The sequence below is a fragment of the Mastomys coucha genome, unplaced genomic scaffold (genome assembly GCF_008632895.1).
Source record: "Mastomys coucha isolate ucsf_1 unplaced genomic scaffold, UCSF_Mcou_1 pScaffold8, whole genome shotgun sequence".
NCBI lineage: Eukaryota > Metazoa > Chordata > Mammalia > Rodentia > Muridae > Mastomys > Mastomys coucha.
The window spans coordinates 68,775,987-68,800,308 of NW_022196914.1; the positions used below are offsets into that span (position 1 = coordinate 68,775,987).

Genomic DNA, 24,322 nt, shown 5'->3' on the forward strand with positions numbered 1-24,322 from the left:
TGAGCACAGAGTCCCCAATGGAGGAGTTAGGGGGAGGACTGAAGGAGCTGAAGGGGTTTGGAACTCCATAGGAAGAACAACAATATCAACCAGCCAGACACCCCAGAGCTCCCAGGGACTAAACCATCAATCAAAGAGTTGGACCCATGGCTATAGCTGCATATGTAGCAGAGAATGGTCTTATTTAGCTAGCATCAATAAGAGGAGAGGCCCTTGGTCCTGGGAAGATTTGATGCCCCAGCGTAGGGTAATGCTAAGGTGGTGAGGTGGGAGTGTCTGGGTAGGTGGGTGGGGGAGCACCCTCATAGAAGCAGGGGGTGGAGGATGGGATATGGGGGTTTGTGGAAAACTTGGAAAGGGGATAACATTGAAATGTAAGTAAATAAAATATCCAATAAAAAAGAGTAACCTTTACAAATCAGCATATCACAGAAGTTTGCTTATATATATCAAATATAAAAGTTGGCCAAAGGACAAGCTCAGCCTGTTGGATAGCTATTTAAAATTTCTAAGCTTCCCCAAATTATGTTTATCAAAATTTACTTTGAGTCTCTCAAAGTCATGACATGTTCTTTGTCCTTATCTTTAAGAAGTGCAGATGAGATGGCTCTGTGGTTAAGAGCACTCACTGACTGCTCTTCCGAAGGTCTTGAGTTCAAATCTCAGCAACTACATGGTGGCTCACAACCATCTGTACAGCTACAATGTACTCATATACATTAAATAAATAAATCCTAAAAAAATAAAAAGAAGTGCAGATTCCTGTTGAGTCCTCTAAAATGGGACTGGCTGCCCATCAGACATATCGAGGGCTACTTGACTTCTTTTTTGCAAGCCTGATATTCTTCCTTCTCTTTCAAGCACTTGTTGAGTCACTGTAGCCTGTGCACACATGGGCCAAACCTTTCATGGGTGCTCGCACAATGAAGACTGATGCTAAGTAATGCAGAGCTGAATTAACTGATTCCCTTCTCTCTGTGTGTGCGTCAGAAACAGAACTAAAGCAGCCAAAGCGTTTCATTCCAGAATCTGTCAGAAAGAACTTTTATAAAAAGCTAGACTAAGAAAAAAGAGTTCACAGCTCAAGATGATTAAGAAAGAAAAGATACATGTTCTATTTTCTTTTAGGATTTTTTTTCATATTTTTGTGAAAGATAATGACATTCTCAAGGCATATAATTGTTTAGAGTGAACCACTGGCTTCTGGTAAGCACCATTTCTGCAATGTGTCTTGCTTGCTGAGACATATCCAACTTCTACTTGATTAAACTTGCTATGTGAGGAGGGAGGAAGCCACATAGTTTATATTGTTGCTGTAGGTTTATGTGCTACAGCACATAAAGGGGTGTTATTATTTTAGACAATAAAATTAATTTTAAGGAGAACAGAATATGAAGGATAAAAAAGGTTTTGTTTTTGTTTAAAGATTTTCATCTTTAATTATTTGTATGCACACATGTCTCTGAGCGGAGGCCAGGAGAAGGCGTCGGCTTCCCTGGAGCGTCAGTTGTGAGTGCTTGTGATCCATCTGATGTGGGCTCCCAGGTCCTCTGCAGGAGCGGGACTTGCTCTTAACCTCTGAGCCATATTTCCAGCCCTCAGAAAAGGAGATTTTAGGGACACAATAAAGAGCCATTTTATAGTATCCTGGGGGATTGAATGTCATGGTCCAGAATGGTTTCCTCTGTGTTACATCTAGAATCTCTTAGCCCTAGCAATCCTGTGGGAAGAATTTCCTTAAATTCATCTTAGCTGCTGTGCTCATCCTCCTGGGTATAGCTAGCTAGCTGGGTCTGATGGCTTAGTCAACTGCTGGCCTGCAGCTGGTCACCACGATTGCATTCCTTTTCTTCCGTGGTCCTCAAGGCTCTGGCACCTCCAGTTTGCGTGTCAGCATGGTATCATAAGTCTGTGCTCATTGTGTAGTGTGCTGGGGGCATTTGCCACCAAGTCGCATAAATCATCTTTTCTTCCTGGGGGACCCAGGTTCTAGTGGCGCTGTCCTTGGCCTGGCTCTTGGCACAGGACATGGTCAGGGCCAGACTACCTCAGAGTTTCTGAGTTTGCTCCAGCTTTGCAGTGATCAGTTTTCTTTTGATAGTTGGGCAGATAGACTGGTTGGGATCTATAATGAATTGATAGGATAGAATATAAAATCTTCCTTGTTATCTTTTTTAAAAAAGCATATAAATTTTCATTTGTCTGAAATATTTTGTTAGGAGAAACAGTATTTCACTCAGCTGTATGATTGAAGGATATTATAGTATAGCTAATGAACTCAAGAAGCTATAAAAATTTCTTCATAATTCATCTGTTACACATTAATAAATTGCAATTTTGTTAACTTTATTAAGACTAGGAAAATGTTGACTATTTTAAAGAAAATTTTTTACACGAATAAGGCTGGTTTTATATAAAAAGAGAAAAGCATGCTTTTCTTTTAAAATGAACATATATTAGTGCTCTTTATTTTTATAATATATTCAAGGAAACATAAACATGGGAACAGAGGTATATGTTACTTCCATGTGAAAACTTGCCTGTGTATGTTGAATATCTGTATACACACTACAGTACTTACAAGTAGGTGTCACATTAATCATTCTCTCTCTTTTTTTTATTATTTATTCACTTCACATCCCAATCACAACCCCCATCCCTCCTCTCCTCCCTGTCCTGCCCTCTCACCCCCTCCTTTCCATCCCACTCTCTGGGTACCAACCTGCCTTGGCACACCAAGTCTCATCAGGACTGAGTGCAACCTCTCACACTGGCACCTCCAGTTTGTGTGTCAGCATGGTATCATAAGTCTGTGCTCATTGTGTAGTGTGCTGGGGGCATTTGCCACCAAGTTGCACAGATCATCTTTTCTTCCTGGGGGACCCAGGTTCTAGTGGCGCTGTCCTCGGCCTAGCTCTTGGCACAGGACATGGTCAGGGCCAGACTACCTCAGAGGTAGCCAGACAAGGCAGCCCAGACAAGGCATCCCAGACAAGGCATCCCAGACAAGGCAGCCCAGACAAGGCATCCCATACAAGGCAACCCAGACAAGGCAACTCAGACAAGGCATCCCAGACAAGGCATCCCAGACAAGGCATCCCAGACAAGGCAGCCCAGACAAGGCAGCCCAGACAAGGCAGCCCAGACAAGGCAGCCCAGACAAGGCAGCCCAGACAAGGCAGCCCAGACAAGGCAGCCCAGACAAGGCAGCCCAGACAAGGCAGCCCAGCTCTGGGAAAGGGAGCCAAAGGCTGGCAACAGAGTCTGAGTCAGAGACAGCTGCAGTTGTTGGGGACCCACATGAAAGCTAAGCTTCACATTTACTACATATGTAGGGGGCCTAGGTCTAGCCGATGCATGCTCTTTGTTTGGTGGTTCAGTCTCTGTGAGGTCCTCAAATAAACTAATTAAAACATGAGATAACAGAGCTGAACAGAATTCCCAACAGAGGAATCTCTAATGGCCAAGAAGCACTTTAAGAAATGTTCAGCATCCTTAGTCATCAGGGAAATGCAAATCAAAATGACTCAGATTTCTTCTTACACCAGTCAGAATGGCAAAGATCTAAAACTCAAGTGACAGCACATGCTGGCAAAGACGTGGAGCAAGGGGTACGCTGCTCTATTGCTGGTGGGAATTGCACACTTGTACAACAACTTTGAAAATCAATTTGGCAGTTTCTTAGAAACTTGGGACTAGTTCTACCTCTATCCCCAGCTATCTCACTCCTAGGCATATACTCAGAAGGATGCTCCACCATCCCACAAGGACACTTGCTCAACTATGTTCATAGCAGCTTTGTTTGTAATAGCCAGGAACTGGAAACAACCCAGATGTATCTCTCTCTCTTTTTTTTTTTTTTTAAAGGGCCCAACTGTACAGATTGGAAGCAGCCTATGTACTTGGGATTTGAGAAAGATGTCTTTAAAACGATAGCAGATTACTATGGTCACCTGAAGGAGCCACTGCTCACGTTTCATCTCTTTGATGCTTTCGTCAGTGTATTAGGTGAGTGCATAGCCAGCGTCTCCACAGATTGATGTTGAATCTTTTCTGCCGTCACTGTCTTGAAAGTTCCATTAGAAAAAGCTCAGAACATTTTCTTTCAAAAACAAATTTTCCCATTTGAAACTTTGCTCTAATATCTTATTCTCTTTTTATTTTATTTTTAATATTTTTATAAATTATTTACTTGTAATTTTTTTGAGATTTCATATGAGTATTTCTTCTTATTAGCATGCATTAATTATATATAATAATGGGTCCCATGCAGACATTTTTGTACACATAAATAATATATTATCTTTCCTTAAGTTATCCCATTCTACTTCACAAGTATAACTGCTACTTTCATCTCTCTCTCTCTCTCTCTCTCTTTCTCTCCCCCTCTCTCTCTGTCTCTCTGTCTTTCTCTGCCTCTCTCTGTCTCTGTCTCTGTCTCTGTGTGTGTGTGAGACCCATTTGTAAGAGCCATTCATAGGATCATTGCACCTTTTAGTGGTTATACCACCGAAGAAAATGCTTCCTGCTGATGGTTTCTCCGGTGGAGTGGCGACTCCTGATCTCCTCCAGCCATTTCTCACTGCCTGTATAGATCTTTACCCATGATGCAGTGTGAGGTGCCCAGTCTTGTGTGAATAATCATAGCTGCTGTGAGCTCAGGAGCACGACAGCCATGTCATTCTGGGAGAGAGCATTCTGTAACACAACCCCTGTCCTCTGGATCGTATAGAATTCTCCCTGTTCTCCACTAGTGCCATGGGCTCTTTTTCTTTCTTTCTTTTTGGTAACCCATGTTTGCAGCACCAGGCATTAATTTCTTCCCATGGAGCAGGATCTCAAAGCCAGTCAGCAAGTGGTTGGTTCCCTCCATGCAGTTATGCTTTTGTTAAGGCAGTGCAGGGCCCACAGCTGGGTAAGACGGTTGGTGCCTCTTTGCCCCTGGCAGCCTGTGTAGTACCTTCCTGCACTGTAAAAGCTAGCCACATAGGCGTTTTTGAAATAAAAACTGACAGAGTGCTTAAGTCTTGCTCCAGAAAGGAACAAAAGAAAACAGCTAACCTGTAAACCAGAACAAAGACCAGCGAGTTCTGTCTCTGAAGGAAAAGCAGGATGTTGTTCATCTTTTCTATAAGAGTATAACGAACACTCTTGGTAGAGAAGAATGTGAATTTGACGTTGACTCTTCATGACTAAATCTATTACTCTAGGTATGACTTTGTGAACAGTGTAGGAGGTACATTGTCATTTAGAAGGTAATTGCTTTTTATTAGAAGACACAAGTTTTTATAGGACCATTTGGTTCTTGAAATATGTGAAGTAAGAACAGTAACGTTATTATTCACGTAAAACTTGTTTTTATTCTTCATATGGATTTACACTTAGAATTTACACCTTGAAGGAAACATGAAAGATGGGGGGGGCATGGTGGATTATAGCTATTGTTCCTTTCCTTTTAGAAATCAGATTTCCCTGTGAGCTGTAAGTATTTTTTCTTTTTTTTTTTTTAAAGATTTGTTTATTATTATACATAAGTACACTGTAGATGACTTCAGACGCACCAGAAGAGGGCATCAGATCTCATTACGGGTGGTTGTGAGCCTCCATGTGGTTGCTGGGAATTGAACTCAGGACCTCTGGGAGAGCAGTCGGTGCTCTTAACCTCTGAGCCATCTCTCCAGCCCAGTACTTTTTTCTTGTCAGAATGTACACTGTGTGTTCTTCAGTTCCCCTGCAGATTTGAGAGGGATTAGCGTGCTCTTGCTCCTTAGCTTCTTCTCATCCCATCCCATCCCATCCCATGTGTACTTCTTTCATTTTTCCTAATTCCTTTAATTCTTCCTTTCTGTCTTTGAAAAATGTGGCTCGGCCACAGCATCTGAGCAAAATGTCAGGCGTATGTGAATGTTACCTGAACTCCTAGCAGTGCGCTTTAGATTCATGCTTCTGTAGGTTCTCTGACAATGACAAAATATAGTCACTAATAATCGTATATGCAATAATAACTACTTCTAACATTTTTATTTATTACTGTGTGTCTGCATGTTTGTTGTGTGTATGATGCATGTGGTGCACATGCCATTGTGTACTTGTTGAGATTAGAGGACAACTTTGTTCAGTTGGTTTTCTTTTTCCCTTGTTCCACATCAAGTGCATTTACCACTGAGCCACCTTGTCTTAGAAGTAATTATTTTTAGACATGCCACCACTGGGGATAAATGGAGGACCTAGTTTACTATGGCATTTTAAAACCACTAGTTCTTTTGGGTATTTTATTTAAGCCCAGTTGATCTATTATGGTTTTGATTTGATTTTTAGACAGAGTTTCATGAAGACTCAGTGGCCTCGAATTCACTGTAGCTCAGGCTGACCTTGAACTCCTAACCCTCTTCTTCTCCTGTGTGAGTACTTGAGTACAGGTGTGTGCCACCAACCCAGTTCTGTTATAGGGTCTTGAGACTGTTGAGTCTTTTTGGTATTTTGTTCCAGCTGAGTCTGATTGAGGGCTTATACATTTGTGCATCTGTGACTAACGGTGTTTCTCCCTGTGGTAGAGGGTGCCTGTGGACTAAGCAAATAGATTCTCATTATCCATACCCAGTGCCACCAGCATTGCTTATACCAGACTTCTAAAGACTGGACTGAAAATCAGCCCTTACCGTTCCTTCTCCTTTTCAATTTTTGTATTAGTCTATAGGAAAATTATTTGAAACAGAATGACTGTGTTTTTTTTAAAAAAAAACACAAATTCCAATTTGAATTTGTTTTTTTTTTTTTTATATTGTTTGTCTTTCACAATTATTTTGAGCTGAGGTAGGAGTTAAAACTGGCTTCATGCCAAGTTGCTATCAGAGTTATATATAAAGGATTTGAGGTAGAGAATGATGCACATTTAGAAATGTATTGCTTTTAGTTATCAGACAGAATAGTCTATTGAATGTGACTGGTAAATATATATATATGTATATATATGACATGTGCATTGGAAATAATTTTTTAAAATATCCTTCTATAAGTGAAAGAAGAAAACCTAGACTGAAAGATTATAATTTGTTTACCTGATTAACAAAGAATATCTAATATAAACAATAGATAAAAGGAAATATCTAAATACGTTGGTTAAATTTAGTAGGGTTTATTCATCTCTTAAACTTCGTGGCTTTGGTTGAAGTAGGATGTCGTTTTTTAAAGTAAGGAACCAGTCTACTTTGTAAGCCTTTGCATGATTGAACATGGTAGACCTCGTGACTAGAGCTGTTGGTCAGCACTGGTGTATGAAATTGGGCATGCCACTGAAAGGACACAGGTGTGGTGGCCCATGCCTATAATGCCCCAACACTTAAGGGGTCGAGACATGGAGAACTCACATTTGAGGCTAGCCTGGGCTACATAGCAAGACCCTCTTTCAGGAATCAAGCAATGTTTAAAAATATGGGAAGGGTATCAGAAAGAAAAAAATCTTTTTTGACATGTTTGGCAATGTGAATCTTATTCTTTACCAATAATGACAACATACTTCAGCAGTCTAACTAAGCCAACTGTCCACAATTGATCTTTACTTTCCAAGATGACTGTTTGACGCTCAAGTCCTGAATGCCACATTCCAGCTCACAGTCCACTGACTTGTGTAGCATTTGACTCTTTACGTGCTGAGGCTAGATGAAGGTGAGGCAGTAAACGAGATGCAGTCAAGCAGGGCGTTTAGAAACAGTGGCCCACAGTTGGTTTGTACTAACCTTGCTTATTTAAACATTCTATAGGTACATCTAGTTTGAACTGAGTGAGTGTTTTTTTAAAAAAATATATACATATATAAATGATTTATATTTATGACTTTCAAAAAGAAAAATGGAAGGATCTGGTAGTCTGGGGCTTGAGGTTTTAGACTCACAAGGTGATGCTGCCTGAATACTTCCAGCAGAAGGAGCCACGGTTTGGGAACATGGACTCCAGCTTGCTGCTGCCATTTCGTCTCAGGATTTGATGGAATTCACTTAGTTCCTGCTTCACATTTGTTTCATATGTGTGTTCAGCTGTGCTGCCTGCCTTCCTTGCCAGGGAACTGGAAGGTTCAGGTGACAGCTCTTTGTTATTTATTGTTTCCTTCTAACCTGAATCTTGAAAATGGCATTGCCATTCACTAGAATCATTATGCACTGGACTATCTTACTTATCCAAATAAATGGGTAGTATTCACTGTTTTGTTTGTTTGTTTGTGGTCTGGTGCGTGACCCGCAGAACAGTATGCCATCTTTACCTGACCTTATATTCTCCAGGCTACCTCAGTTCTTGAGCCTTATGAGCTCTTTTCTCAGAGAGTGACTAGTTAGTGTGCTTGCATAGACAGAGGGCTCTTGTTTCTGTGTACCTCATGGTGGTGGTGGTGGTGGTCATCTGCTTTCAGGGCTCAGGTCTTGTGACTGGAGCTTTGAAGATGCAGATGGGCCAAGACACAGATGTCTATTCACCCTCAAATATCTCTGATGGTTGTTGAAATAAAGTAGAGTTAGGTATTCCGTAAAGGTAGCAATTTAGAAAAATGTCTAGATTTTTCTTTGGATGTAACCAAATGTGTAAGTTATTTATATCAGTGATCACTAGGGCGAGTGACAAAACTTTTGGGAAGAAAGTCCAAGAATCTTCCCATACTATCTCAGCAAGATGAAGATAAAAATATTTTTAAATGCTACATGAAATCTTCACCCAATATTTGGATGAATAAAAAACTTTCCGAACCTAAAAGCCAAAGGGATTATTAAAGTGCTGTGTTTGGGATTCATGCAGGAAAGTACACTGTCTTCAGCATGGAGAACCTATATCTACTTTTGAATAACTTCCTGAAGTAACCCTTGCTTGCCTTTCCTTAAAAATCTCCAAAGAAATAGTTTCTCTTTAAGCAAAAAGTTGTGTATTTCTTTAAGCAAAAAATTCTTGCCAGCTGATATGTATTTTAAATCCTTTGGTTCAGTATAACCTTTTTCTTTTTTTTATCTGTTTTCAATAAAAATGAAACTTTGACACCAACCCCCTTGTTCAACAGACATGACGATGGCCTTTCTGGGACTCCCAGACCCTCCTAAAGAGTGTTCACATCTCATTATTCTTTTGAACAAGTCCAGAAATAGTTTCATATACCAATAGCAAGTGGCTTTGCAAGAGAAACTAAGAGAAAGGATAGTGTTTCCAGGAAACGATGTTAGAACAACTGGAAAGAGTGAGCTTTTCTGTTCTCTTTGCACTTGTTCATACTTTATATTAGACTCTAACATAACAAACCAAACTAAAACCTGCCAGAGGAAAATGTAGGAGAGGATTCTTGCAGTCTCGGGTAGGCAAAGATATACATACAGAAAGTTAAAACAATGAATAAAAATTCAACCAAATTGACTTCATTAAGATTAGAAGTGTCTCCTGTTTGGAATACTCCATCAGAAAATGTAGAAAAAGGGGTCAGGGAGACTAGACTTGTGTTTTTTTCTCTGAGAATGGTAGATGATGTTGCTGTGGCCCCAAGTAAATGTTCAGTCACCAGCAGTGGTGTGTAATTTTGTTAAACCACAGATGACCCTGCACCAGAACAGCAACCACTGTGAGGAAAACCATGGCCTGTGGGCATGAGCCGCTCCGGGGAAGAACTGCCCGTGAGCAGCAGCAACAGTAACAATAATGTCGAGGAGGTGTGGGGCTGACATGAGTACATGCCTCATCCCAGTAACCAAAATGGGGGCACACACAGCATGAACCAGGACAGGCCAGCTTGTGGGCAGTTCCTACTGTAGCAGCCCTTCTCCACATGAGAATGGGCAGATCATGTTTGATGTTGAGATTCACACTAGTGGGGCCCTTGCTCTCAGGCAGGAGTTGGGGAGAGAGAGAGAGAAAGAGAGAGAGAGAGAGAGAGAGAGAGAGAGAGAGAGAGAGAGAGAGAGAGAGAGAATGAGAGAAAGAGAGAAGAGTTGAAGCACAGAGAAGCACAGACTGGCCATCTAGTGGGCCCAGGAGGCCTGACAAAGTTCATCCTAAAAAGGCTTCCGTCAGTTCCAGATGCTTTTTCAGTGTCTAAGCATGAAGAAACCTGGAGCCAGAGAGGGGTGTGTGACGTTTGCAGGGCTTCTGAAGGTACCTCTCCTACCTCTTCCCTGCCTACGCCTGGCTTTGGCACTTGGTGCCTCTTCTACCTCTTCCCTGCCCACGCCTGGCTTTGGCACTTGACATCTGTGTTAGGAAGGGCCTGAGTAAACCTTCTGCCCACACCTCCCGATGGAAGGAGGAGCCCTCGGCAGTGTGTGGCCTGTGGATACTGATAGACTGGTGTGATTGGAAACTGAGGCAATCTGACCTTGTTTTTATCTGTTTCCAGCAACTTCCAAAGTCTGTGCTTTAGTCAAAGTCTGTTGAGGTGATTAGCTAACACTGTTCCCCTTCTGGCCCATGAGTCACTAGAACGTTCTAACAGGGTCTCCTCTCTCACAAACACCACCAGTAGGTTGTCATTTGCCACTAGTGCTGTTTCCTCTTAGAACCACCAGGGTTATGTCCACACCATTCAGTCTCCCTCTAAAACAAGGTCAGATAAGCAAGTGATACATGAAAGCTTTGTTGTTTAGTTTTTCTTTTCCAGGACAAAGACATTTCTTTAGTGTGATTTATAGTTATTGAAAAGTAAACAAAAACCAAGAAAAATATTCTGGATAATAACAAATAAATTAAAAAAGGGACATACCAGCCGGGCGGTGGTGGCTCACGCCTTTAATTCCAGCATTTGGGAGGCAGAGGCAGGTGGATTTCTGAGTTCAAGGCCAGCCTGGTCTACAGAGTGAGTTCCAGGACAGCCAAGGCTACATAGAGAAACACACACACACATACACACACACACACACACACACACACACACACACACACACACACACACACAGAACATACCATTAAAATGCAAAGAAAAGAGACTGGAATGACACACACTGATTATCTATCTGAGAAAATACTTGAAGCCAGACGTTATGCTTAATTTTGGGTGTGAAATTGGTGGGGTTTAGAGTCACTGTTAGAGGGGCTGAAGAGATGGCTCAGTGGTTAAGAGTACTGGCTGCTCTTCCAGAGGACCTGGGTTTGATTCTAGTACCCACATGGTGACCTATGCAATGCCCTCTTCTGGCCTCCATTGGCACCAAGCACACATGTGGTGTTCAGACATACACATAAAAGAATAGACTAGAGTGGAGTCAGTATGGACGCATATCTTTGTCTCTGAGAGATTACCTGGATTAGTCCAGCTGAGCTGGGGAGACCCTGTTTACTGTGAGCAGTGCCACTCCAGCCCCACACTGAACATGAAGGAGGAGTGGACTGAGCGTAAGTACCCATCACTCTCTGCTTCCCCACTGAGAGTACTGCATGACCCCCCCTCTTGGTGATACCCTTAAGCTGAGGGCCAAAAGTTCTGCCTTAAGTTGCCCGTTCCCTAGTATTTTGCCACAGTAACATGTAAAGTAATTAACATTGAAATATATTTGGAACTCTTTAATAAGAGAATACAGTAAAAGCAGGCACTGACTTTTAATAGACATATTATAAAAGAGATGATTTCCTAACAAGCACACATAAGAAGATACATATCACTGATCATTAATAGCACTGGATTTAAGCCCTGTGAAGTGCTGGTGCGTAAGTAGTGTAAGACTTGAGCAAACAGGGACACCTCATAAACATACCGAGGAGGCAGGAATGTCCATTAAGCCTAAAGACAGAGAGCTTCAGAAGGGTTTACTGAGCAAACATCCATCCCTAGGAGATGCCCTAATTTCGGGGGCAATGCCCGGTTCTAGGAAATGTCCCCAGTAGGAGTGGATCTCCCCCCACCCCTCCTACGTGCAACCGGGATCTCCTCCTCACCTGGGGCACAGAGGTCAATGGACTCAAAAGACAATGGGCTTCACCAATGAGAGATAATCAACTCATGCTGTAAACCTATGTACTGGGAAGGTATAAAAGGTGTGTGCTTTTGTTCCTCAGAGTCGTCTTTGCCTTAATGCTGGACTACCCCAGTATACTGGATCATTAAAAACCTCATGCTAATCGCATCGTTCTCCATCTCTGTGTTTTTGTGAATGGGACGATGTAAGACTCGGTTCTCCGAATCTTACAACAGTACGAGGTTCTGATTGTGCAACGTCTTGGTAATGAGGTGCAACTATTTAAATTTTTGAATCACATTTCTATATGTGCAAGGGTATGCATATGTGTGTATGAGGATGTACACGACATGGCATGTATGTGGAAGTCAGAAGACGACTTGTGGGAGTCAGTTTTCACTTTTCACTCTGCAGGTTCCACGTTCAAACTTGGATCAGAGGGCTTGGTGGCAAGCACCCTCACCTGCCTCTGCCATCTTGCTGGCCTAGAGCTGGTTTTCCTTCTTTTCTTTTTTAAATGAGAAAAACATCGAACGTATTTCTGTGTAGCTTTTTGGCATTATTGTTATCTGTCACTTGACTATGCAATGTCACATGTCCCAGGGCCTTCTAATTGTACCTGACTGCTTCTTAGCACACACTGGTCAAGACTAGCACTTCACTTGGCCTATAGTAACCATTGATCATCAACTCTTGGTTCTATGAGATCAATTCATTCAGATTCCATATGTGATTGAGGTCATGAGGCACTTGTCTTTCTGTCTCTAGTTTATGTCATGCTATGCCTTCAATTCCAGAATTGGGATGCTGAAGCAGGAGGGGTGCTGTGGGTTTGAGGCCAGCCTTTCTTTTGTTCTAGAAGTTTCATAATGTCAAGTGTTAACAATGAAGTTTTATCCATTTGGGGGCTGTATTTTGTGAGACTGGTAAGGCGTCAGGATCTCATTTCACCCTTGCGTATGTGAGTGACTTTCCACACTGTTGGGATGGTTGTCCGGTGTGTGTCCTTTAGTGCCTTTGCTGGAAATCAACTGGTGGTTCACTTCTATAGTCTATTGTGTCCTTTTGTCTGCACAGTACGGCTATTTGTGTATGTGTGTCTCTATGTCTAGTGTCAGCAGGGGCCAGAAGAGGGTATTGGATCCCTTGAAGCTGGGGTTATCAGCATTTGTGAGGTGCTGGACTTGAGTGGGGAATTTGAATAAGTATCCTCTAGAAGAGCAATAAGTGTTCTTAACTGCTGAGCAGTCATCATCCCTCCAGCCTTCATAGTGTTTTAAAGTCAGGCGGTGTAATGTCTCCAGCTGTGTGCCATTAAACACAGCTGTGTGGAATAAAAAGAGGGGAAAGGGAGCATATGTTTCTCAATTCAGAAAAAAAAAACCCTTTCATTTCCTTCATCAGTATAATGCAAATCATTTTTCTCCATCTTTCTGTTTCCCCGTTTCCCTGTTTCTCTCTCTCTCTCCCTCTCTCTCTCTCTCTCTCTCTCTCTCTCTCTCTGTGTGTGTGTGTGTGTGTCTCTCTCTCAAACAAAAGTACATTCTTAGCCCTGCCCCCTTCCTCTGTGTGTTTGTGTAAGAGAATGTGTGTACGTATGTTGGGACTTGTGTGTGGTCAGAAGGCAACTTTTGGGTATTGTTTTCCCCCTTCCACATCATTTTTGAGCAGATTGCAGTCTGCACTTCACTCTCCAGGCTAAGCAGCCTGTGCTTCTGGGTAATTTCCTTTCTGCCTTCCATCTTGCTGTAAGAGGACTTACAGATAAATGATCAGTAGCATCAGACTTTTTACAAGGATTCCAGGGATCAAATTTTGGCCATCAGGTTTGTCTGTCTAAAATTTTCACCCATTGACCCGTCTCTCTGGTCCCAGCTATTTATTACTGCAAATGGTATTTACTGTGCGTAGTTATGGTCCTTTGAGGTTTTTGTTTGTTTTTGGAGATGAATTTTTTAAATGATTTATTTATTTTTATTTTATGTGCATTGATGTTTTCCCTGTATCTATGTCTGGGTGAGGGAATCTGAGCCCCTGGAACTCAAGCTACAAACAGTTGTGAGCTGCCGCGTGGGCACTGGGAATTGAGTCTGCATCCTCTGGGAGGGTAGCCAGTGCTCCCAATTGCTGAGCCATCTCCCCAGCCCCTCACTATGGTCCTTCTAGTCCTAATTTGTTGAGGATTTTTTATCATGAAAGGATGTTGAGTTTACTAAATGTCTTTCTGCAGCTATTGGGATTGATCTTGGTTGTCCTGCTAATTAGGATGCATTTTTTTTTTAATACTACATTTTTGATCACTTTAGGCTTTAAGGTTAGGTTTTAGTGCTAGCTGGACCCCTCCTGGTTTACAGGGAGAGAGTGCTATGAATGTGTTCCTTCTGTCTGCGTGGTTGTAGATGAGAGGGGAAAGAGCTGTGTTTGTCTCACATCTCATCCCTGCTTAAGGGTTTGCATTTTCTACGCTGACTTTCGAGTCATAGTGCATGCATGCTGTATGCTTTGCTGGGGTGTAATTGAATATGTGGAAACCTTTCTTATAACTTTTTTATAACTATAAAAATGTGGGGAAGTAGGCACAGTCAGGCAGGCTGTGTACTGAGCGGTGAAACTTCTGTTTTGAATCAGGTTTGCTGCCGAAGGAGAAAATGGCCATTGAAGCATTTCAGATTTGCTGTCTCCTTCTGCCTCCTGAAAACAGGAGAAAGTTACAGCTGTTGATGAGGATGATGGTGAGGATCTGCCTAAACAAGGAGATGCCCCCACTGTGTGACGGCTTTGGCACCCGAACCCTGGTAGGTTGTTAAGATCTGCCGTGATCTGTGCTTTCAGGATGAAATGTGACCAGGTTAGGTTTCCTGTCCTGAGTGGCCAGACGAGAGCATGGCCAGCTGAACGCCCAGACTTACTGTGCTTTCTTTCTAAGGCCCTTGGAGAGCAGAGTGGAAAGTGAAGAGGGAGTAGGGAACAGGCTCTCCCTGTAGAGACAGCTGCTGTGTCTTCTCTTGCCATTTTATAAATGACTACCTACAGTCAAAGACAGTGGAGGTGAGCAGACAGGAAAACTACGTTCTCCTGTTCCGGGACAGGAAACGTTGTGAAGTCTTCCATAACAAGCGGAGACAGCACATACAATAGAAGGAGAAGCAGCCGCAGGTGTCGTGGATTCCAGTAGGAGGGGGAGAGCCCAGCTGCTCCAGACACCTTGGGAAGAGGGAGAATCTCCTACATCTGTGGACTCATGTGCTGTTCTGATGTGTGGACTCACTATAGAAATATTTAACTAAAACTAATTAATATGCCCATCACACCACCTATTCATTTATCTATCCATATCTGTGGATTAAAAGTTTTGACACATTCCATGTGTTTCCATTAGTAGCTTTGGTCATGGACAGATTCCTAGAATTTCTCCTGACTGAGAAATTCTGTGTTCCAGCCAGCATCTCCGTGTCACTCTTCTTTGCCGCTGTCTGCCACAGATGACACCCTGCTTCTCCCGGTTTTCCTCATACAGTCTGCTAGAGAGATTGTTTCTCTAATACCACGTCTGCCCTATCCATGCTCTTGGAGCCCCCTGCTTACGTCCTGGGGAGAGGAGCAAGACTGCCCACTGGGGTGACTCTTGATCCCTTCTGGAGCTAAAGAGACCTTTTTGAAAAGTCCAAGAAAACTTGTACCTCTTCCCTATAGCAACACACACACACACACACACACACACAAAGTACATATATACATATATATGTGTGTAAGTATAAAGTGTTATACATGATTTCAAAGCTTTCATAAATATACTGAAGTTTTTCTTTCCAAGCAGAAAATTTCCAAGCACAAGTTTTTCTGCCTCTCTCTATATGTGCAAATATGAACATGAAGGGGACACAGTGTTAAGTCTTAGTTAAGTCTTAATTAAGTCTTAGTGCTACTTGACAGACTATACCATGTGACTTTAATCCAGAGCATAGAATCAAGTGAAGTAGTAGTATGAATTTGTTTAAACTATATTGTTTATATTAGCTATCATATTTTTATATCTATATAAAATATGCATTTATACATTTTATATAAATATTATATATTTATATTTTTGGTTATAAAAAGTCTCATCATGTGATACACAGTATCTTTGTTCAAAGACAGTTCTCAAGTGTGTATTTCAAATTGTAGAGAAAGCAAGTTAGCCAAGAAAAGATATGATGGTTGAAGAACTTAGAGTAAAAACAAGCAGTGAAACTGGGATATTCTTTGGCCAAGTAGCTATGAAGTTCTTTGAACTTTAAAGTGCTAAATTCATATAAACTTCAGAATATATGGGCATGTGTGTATGTATGCATGCATGCATGCAAACGTATATGTGTATTATACCTTGAGTAAAATGGAGAGTTTTAGCAATTCCTTTGATGACCTTCTCTCTACAGAGCCTCTTTGGGGGAGATTCCCATGTGAGTTGGTCCCATGTGTCTAGGTGCCCTTGGGATGTGCACCCTCAGGCCACGTCCCCCCAACTACTCACACTTGCCTTTCAAACTAACCGGCATTCAGTTTAGAGAAGGCAAGAAGGCCGCTCATGTCTGCATTTTCACCATCTCCCTCCCTTCTGTTTTGTTTTGGTCCAGATGGTTCAGACATTTTCCCGGTGCATCTTGTGTTCTAAGGATGAAGTAGACTTAGATGAGTTACTAGCTGCTCGGCTGGTGACATTCCTGATGGACAATTATCAGGAGATTCTGAAAGTTCCTCTGGCCCTGCAGACCTCCATAGAAGAGCGTGTGGCTCATCTGCGAAGAGTCCAGGTAAAGGAAGAGACATCATCAGTTCTGTAAGATTGGCAGTAGGGGACGGGCGGTGGTGGCGCACACAATCCCAGCACTTGGGAGGCAGAGGCAGGTGGATTTCTGAGTTCGAGGCCAGCCTGGTCTGTAGAGTGAGTTCCAGGACAGCCAGGGCTACACGGAGAAACCCTGTCTCAAAAGGCAGTAGGGAGTCAAGTAAGGTTGCCAGCCTCTTCCTGACATTTTGTACCAAGAATTATGTGAATTGGTAGGAACAAAGTGCTTATAACAGGTCTGCTACTAAACATGGCATGAGTTTGTTGTTATCATGAACAACCATGGGATGCATACTTGTTTCATTGCATCAATCATTGCCATCTGGGTATCAACCCAACACATTGACCAAGTTCGGAAATATAGATTATATATACACAAATGAGCAAGGTGAGAGTTACAGTAAAATGTTCACAATATGGATTTATTTTTATCTTTTTTTCTCTTCTCTCCATTTTTTTTGTCCCTCACTTTTTTTAGTAACTAAGTTTTTCTTACTTATTAATACAATGGGACATCATCTTCTACACACTCTGGAGGCAAATGCTGTGTGAATAGAGGGTGTGCCCTTTTCTTTGTTGTGCCTTCTTATTAGGCAAATGAAGTAATGTTACTGTGCTTCAGCCTTTGCCCCAACCTTCTTTTTTCCTGTTTTCTGTAAAATCAGAATAATAACTATTATTCTGTTTGGCTTGTACATATAAAAAAGTGCTTACAATAATGTTTTAATGTTTATCACATAGCAAATGTTTAATGAGTGACTACTATTGAGGTTATTGTTATTATGTGATTAATGCCATATATGTGACCTATATATGTCATTAATGCCATATTGATAGCACATTCCACTATAGAAATGTATGCATATTTATCTTAAGTGTGGTGCTCTAGGCTTTACACTTCTTAGTTTTTAAGTTTCATTTTACTTTATGTTTTAAAATACAGGGTCTCATACTGAAGACCAAGGTGACCTGGAACAAATTATGTAGCCCAGGCTGGCCTTAATTTGGGGTGTTCCTCCTGCCTCAGCTTTCTGAGTCCTGGGATTATGGGCATGAGTTCCATCTCCAGCTGTGTTTGATATTTAGGTTCTTTATTTATTTGTCTCTGTTTTGTAAGCAATATATTAGTACATATTTTTATAGCTAAATTTGGGGAAGAGAGCTGATCTACAACTATTGTCTAAGAGTAAATTCCTAAATGTATCACTGCTGAGTCAAACACCTTAAATATATTTTAAGTATTGACTGCATATGGCCAAATACCCTTTTAGTTTGATTGCTTGAATTTAATTTATGTCAGTGGCATAAAAAAACACATGTTTATTTCACCTTTACCTCTGCATTGGATATAATTACCATGAAAAAAATATATACATATGTATGTGTATAACATAATATGTATATTATATAAATACACACACACACATACACACACCCTTGCCATTTGCATTGGTAAACACATAGTCTTACTAGTGTTTTAGTTTACCATTTCTCCTCCTAATATTTTTATGAGTCAGACTTTTAAAGAGTAAGCTGAGATGCCTCCTCAGGTCTTCACCAGGCAAGGCTAGAGCTCTGGGGCCCACTGGGCTTCTGTGCTCATGTACATAGCAGGCAGATTGCAGGGAGTCCTGCGCTTTGGAGGATCAAGGGTGGGCTATGATGATTAATTTACCTCTATATAAGCTTGGCTTTGTCAAGGCGGACTTGTGCTATGACTGAATAAAATCAGTGATGACTTCATACAGCTCCTGGAGATCAGGTTCAGGTTTCCAGGCTTGCCGAGAAAATGCCTCTTCCCACTCAACAGCCCTTGATTTCTGTTTAAATTTCAGATCTTATTGAAGGACACACACAGGTATTCCCTGTTGTTGTTGTTGTTATTTTATTAGAATGGGCCTCAAGTTCAGGAAAGTAAAGTAATCTCATATTTTAAATTTAAAACTGTGGCTTTAAGTATTTTTTTAAAGGTGCAAAACCCTTCTTTTCAGTATGGCTTCCCCCAAGCAAACTGAAGGGAATATCCCCCTCCTACCAGGAGACATGCTGGTTTTGACTTAATCTAATTCTGTGCTTCGTTTCAGATAAAATACCCAGGAGCTGATATGGATATCACTCTGTCTGCACCTTCATTTTGCCGTCAAATTAGTCCCGAGGAGTTTGAGTACCAAAGGGTGCATGGCTCCCAGGAGCCCCTGGCAGCCTTGTTGGAAGAAGTCATAGCTGATGACAGACTCTCCAACAAGGAGAAGAAGAAGAAGCTGAAGCAGGTGACGAGGCTGCTCTTCTGAAGACGCCTCCCTCCCCTCGTCTCAAGTTGTTCCTTCGTTCTCCGTTTTTATGGGCTTCACATAAATCTCCTAGGCATGAGTTTCTGATTCAGGTTCTGCGTTCAGGAAGTTCAGCTACATTGATTCCCCAGTTGTATCATTTGTACATTACTGAGCATTTCTTTTGTAGAGTTAGGTTCTGATATTTGTCATTTGTTTCACTAATGACATGATCTGAATCAGCTGAACAGTTACTTCAGAAACTGACTGTAAGGAAAATACTTAGTGTGTGTGCACATGTGTGTGCATGTGCAGATGCACGTATGTAGTAGTCAGAACCACTGTTAGAGTCAGTTCTCCCCTTTACCTTGGTGTTAGGCATTTGCAAAAGCTCTTCTACCTTGCAGAAATTTGTTCTTAGATGGGTGGCGTCCATGTCACCATGTGGTTTCTTGTCTCAGACCTTACTGAGTATGCCAGTCAGCCAAACTTAGTTCTTCCCGAGTGAGGCAACAAGCCTAAGGTTTTTTTCATTCAGAAGGGTGCACTGCATCCCTTAGTTTTTGTCAGTGTGAAGGGAAGCCTGACAGAAGTGACGTAAGGGCTGGAGGAGAGTTCATTCCTTGGCTCTGGCATCAGGGGGCTGCTTGTTGTAGCAGATGAGGGATCCTGGAGTCGTTGAGTGCCTGCCTGGCAACAAGATCATACAGAGGCTCTTCATGCCCCCATGGGCCAGAAAATTCCTGGTCCATCCCTGGAAATGGCTAGGGTCATATACCTGCAGGGACCTGCTTTCCCAGTGATTTACCTCCAGCCAGGCCCTCTGGAGCTCCCAGTTTTCAAAACCTCCCAAAGTCATTGGAATCAAATATTCTAGCCATGGTCCCAGGAGGACATTTCCCATTCTAACCTTATGTGTGCTTTGGCCACCCTTAAAGACCAGTCTTCACTCTGGTGGATGTTATTTAGTTTTCATTCTGTAGTCCATGCCAGCCTTTCCCTAGCCATCCTCCTGGCTGCCTCCTGAGTGCGGGCATTAGAAGTGGTACCTTGCCACCCTTGGTCTGTAGTTCCCTGAACAACTGAATTCCTGGATAGAGTATACATGGGATTACTCCTTGATCATGAGGGCTCTGGTCTCTCTCATTTTTTTCTGTTAATGTTGGAGAAGAGTTGAGTGGTGAAAAATCAGAGGAAGAATACATTCCCTTCCTTTACAATGTCCGTGGAGTAATCAATCCCTCTACCTTGTTCGCTCTTCTCTTTGTTGGGTAGAAGGTGACCAGTCTGTGTTGGAGAAGCAGAGAGATGGTAAGGCATAGCTGGGCCAGACCTTGTATAGAACAAATGTTATTTTGATTCAGACTTACTTGTGACTGGTGTTTTGTGACAAGTAAGGCGTGATAGTTAACAGGGGAGTGTTTTGAAGGGTTTGATTATAAGGAAAACTTCATCTGAAAATGGAAAGATGAGGTAGTGATGCAGGCATCAGCATCAGACAATTTAACCAAAGCAAAGAAAAGCAGGGGCTAGGAACTCAAATTTGACTGTGTACTTTTTGTGGTTCTTTTTGTCTTTTTTTTTTTTTTTTTTGACTCATATTAGACTCCTGTTCAGTTTCAGAAATCTTACCCTGAAGTCTACCAGGAACGATTTCCTACCCCAGAGAGTGAAGCACTTCTCTTTCCTGAAAAACCCAAGGCCAAACAGCAGCTGTTCGTGTGGGCACTGAGGAAGCCTTTCCAGCCGTTCCAGAGAACTAGAAGTTTCCGGATGTGACGCAGTGGCGGAGCTTGAGAGGCCTCCGTGGTAGAGATGGCTCGGGGAGTCAGTGGAGGTTCAAGAAGGCTGTTGTAAACTACTGAAATACGGAGTTTCAGAGTATCCATCTGATTGCCCGACTCTTCATGCTGAGCCATTGTCAGTATTTTTATAAATCTCGATGCTGTTTGTAGAGATGTACAGATGAGTGAGTGATTACGAGTCACGTGTGTAGGGTGGTGTTAAAGGCTTGGGATGGTTACAGAATCAAAAGGTAAAGCCTTCCCCTCCTTCTGTTTGTTGTTTTCCCTGTTGTGTGAAGTCCCTGTGTGTGCTCCATGCTCACCTGTGCATCTGTGAAAACCAAGCCGAAGAGTACTGTCATACTTGAATAAGAACAACACTGTGTATGCTGTTACTGTGGTAGCACTGACCCAGTTGCCAATTGTGATTTCTCCTGCGTAAGTCCCACGGGTTCTTATTTGTTCTTGTTTGTTTGTTTAATCTCCTTTTTTGTTTTGTTACTGTGAAAAGTCCTAATGTTTTGCATTGTTATAACTGTGCCTTTTATTGCAGACTAGCCTGTTGCTCTTTGATTACCCGTATGCCGGGCTGGGTCTGCACGTGTCTGGATGTGGAATAGTGTGTGTGCATCTGCCCATGGCCCTGTAATCTGAGTCTTAGCTAAAGACGGAAGGTTGAGCTGGATGAGTTCTTTGGGCTTCCTTAGGCCTGTAAATCTAAATTAAGTCTTTGTTTGGTTTTAAGACAAGTATAAATGGATTGAGTAAGATGAATTATTTCTTTTATGAATATATTTTCTCATCTTCATTGTTTTGAAAGTACATGGAATGTAAATAAATACTGAGTTTTTTATATGTATATACTATGTCTTGTGTCTTTCTTCTTTGCTATTTACTTAGATAAATTAAGGAGTCTCCTCAGGTGCCTTTGCCAATATTTCCATATCACTCTGTATGTGTATCAGAAAGGAAGCAAGGTTTATTTTTGGCTTTTGTATTGGCTTCAGGAGAGTGTGCCTCCCCCATGTCTGTCTATCTGTCTTATCTGTCTGTCTGACTGTGTTTGTCTCTGCCTCTTCCTTCTTCTTTCCTCCTCTATTCTAAATAGTGAAGCATCTGAAATATCTCCGAGAGTCATTACCCTGAGCTGATTTTGTGTTCTTGTACTTGAGATCTGCCTCCGTGGCGGAGTACCTTCTATAAGTGACAGAGATTTTACCCATTCAAAACTACACACACATACACACACACACACACACAGGTGTGTGTGTTCCTGTTGGTTTGAATATGGTTCTAGAAATTTCATGTGATTTTTAGACTTTAAGCATTCTTAGACTTGGACATTTTGTTGAAGCAAAGCATAGTTCTGCTTAGTCTCGCTCTGTGGTGGAGAACCCCGCTGTCTGCTGTATTTGGAAGTGTGTGTGTGTGTGTGTGTGTATGTGTGTGTGTGATTGCTTTGATTGCTTTCTGTTTTATGTTTGCTTCTTGAAATATTTGTATGTATAAATACCATAAGCCAAGTATATGACTGATGCTAAGTAACAGCGGTGTTTCTCTGTGGTTCTACCAGCTAGCCTGTGCACCATCGGTGTGGTCCTACCAGCTAGCCTGTGCACCATCGGTGTGGTCCTACCAGCTAGCCTGTGCACCATCGGTGCGTGCTTCCTTTACTCAGTGGTTTCACCAAAGCTGGCCTTGTTGGGTTTGAGTTGTTGTGTACTGGTGTCACTCTGATTATGGTTCCGCTGATTTTAATATAGCTGTACAGTTTTTCCATATATTTTTAGACTTTACATTTTTATAAAAATGTAACTCCAGTTTTTCCATATATTTTTAGACTTTACATTTTTATAAAAATGTAACTACTCATTTATAAACATGTGCATTCTATGAGTTAGATTGTATTGAACCTATAAATCACTTTGGTGATTGTGCTATATTTACAATTGTGCCAGTTAGTTTTGACAGCTTGACATAATCTATACTCACCCAAAAAGCAGGAACCTCAGTTGAGGATTTACCTCAACCAAACTGTCTTGTGGGCTTGTCTCTGGGCATTTTCTTGATTGATTGATGTGGGAGGGCCCAGCCCAGTGTAGTTAATCCCGCTCTCCAGCAGGTGGCTGTATAAGAAAGCACATTAGGCAAGCCACAGAGAGGAGGCCAGTGAGGTGCATACCTCTGTGGTCTCTGTGTCAGTTCCTGCCCTGATGTCCCTTCAGTCCCCTCATGGTGTTTCCAGGGAGTGTAAGTAAACCCTTTCCTCCCCAGGTCGTTTTTGGTCATGTTGTTTACCACAGTAACAGAGAAGTGAACGAAGATGCTGTTAGCAAGCCTCCAATCATGAACCCACCATTTAATTTTTGGTAGATGATAATGTTTAATATTTTTAAAGGTTTACATGTTATTTGTTTCTGAGTATTTCATACTTTGAGAAATGTTAGTATCAATATGTTTTTTATTCTAACTTAAGTGTCTGGAAGCTTTTTTTGCTTCTATTTGTATGGATTATACATTTGAGTTTTGCTTACTGACTATTGTGGCCTTTATACACTTTCTTACTAATTCTAAATATTTAGTGTTACATCTTTGATTTTCTACATTTCCTACATATTAACAAATAATCAGTTTTTGGATTTCTTTTCTGTATTTGAGCTATTCCCAGTAGTCTTTGTTTTCTGATACTTAATTTTGAAAACAATGTGAGTGTGTGTGTATGTGTGTGTGTGTGTGTGTGTGTGTGTGTGTGTGTGTGTGTGTCTGGTGTATGTATGTGAGAGGGCTGTCAGTTAGAGGGCAGCTTGCAGGAGTCAGTGGAACATGGAGATTGGAGAACTCGGATTAACAGGCTTGGCAGCCTTGCCTGTCCCTGTTAAGCCTTTTCTTCAGGCATTCTTGATAGCTAATGCTTGTGTTTTCTCTTTTCTTTGAATATGGGATAAGGAGAGGCTTGGCATGTGAGAGCTGCTGCATCTTGTCAATTTTAGGACTCAAACCCCAAACATACCAAAGCAGACCTGGCCACCAGGCTCTCCCAGCATCCCTCAGTTGCTACATGTTACAGGATGCGGTTGACATACCCTGCTTCCTACTATAAACTTCTCCAGACTAGGGATTGAGCTGCCCTTCCCTGTATAACCGAGCCATTTTGGTTACTGACCTTTTGTTTGGTGTACCCTTCACCCTCCTGGCCTCTTGGTGTAGCTCTCCCCTTTCCCCCTCCTCACATGACCTTGCTCACATGACTCCAGCCTCAGGGTCATGCTTTCTCCGGACTCTCCCAGATGTCCCTGCCTCTGGCTATGCTCTTCCTTTTATCTACAGTAAACCTCCTTTACCATACCTATGAACAGTCAAGTCCTTCCTTCCTTCCTTCCTTCCTTTCTTCCTTCCTTCCTTCCTTCCTTTCTTCCTTCCTTCCTTCCTTCCTTCTTTCCTTCCTCCCTTCCTCCTTCCCTCCTTCCCTCCTTCCCCTCTTTCCCTCCTTCCTTTCTTCCTTCCTTCCTTCCTTCCTTCCTTCCTTCC

General features: G+C 41.9%; 1 protein-coding gene across 1 annotated transcript in view; it reads left to right on the top strand.

Moving 5' to 3' along the window:
* Positions 1–21,653, top strand: part of Depdc1b (DEP domain containing 1B) — a 71,167-nt gene extending 49,514 nt beyond the window's left edge. The window contains exons 7-11 of the mRNA XM_031360204.1: positions 3,868–4,008; positions 14,541–14,707; positions 16,529–16,705; positions 18,825–19,010; positions 20,628–21,653. Of these exons, the coding sequence (XP_031216064.1) occupies positions 3,868–4,008; positions 14,541–14,707; positions 16,529–16,705; positions 18,825–19,010; positions 20,628–20,789 (833 nt within the window). The 3' untranslated portion in view covers positions 20,790–21,653. The remainder of the gene's footprint in view (positions 1–3,867; positions 4,009–14,540; positions 14,708–16,528; positions 16,706–18,824; positions 19,011–20,627) is intronic.
* Positions 21,654–24,322: the final 2,669 nt, after the last annotated feature.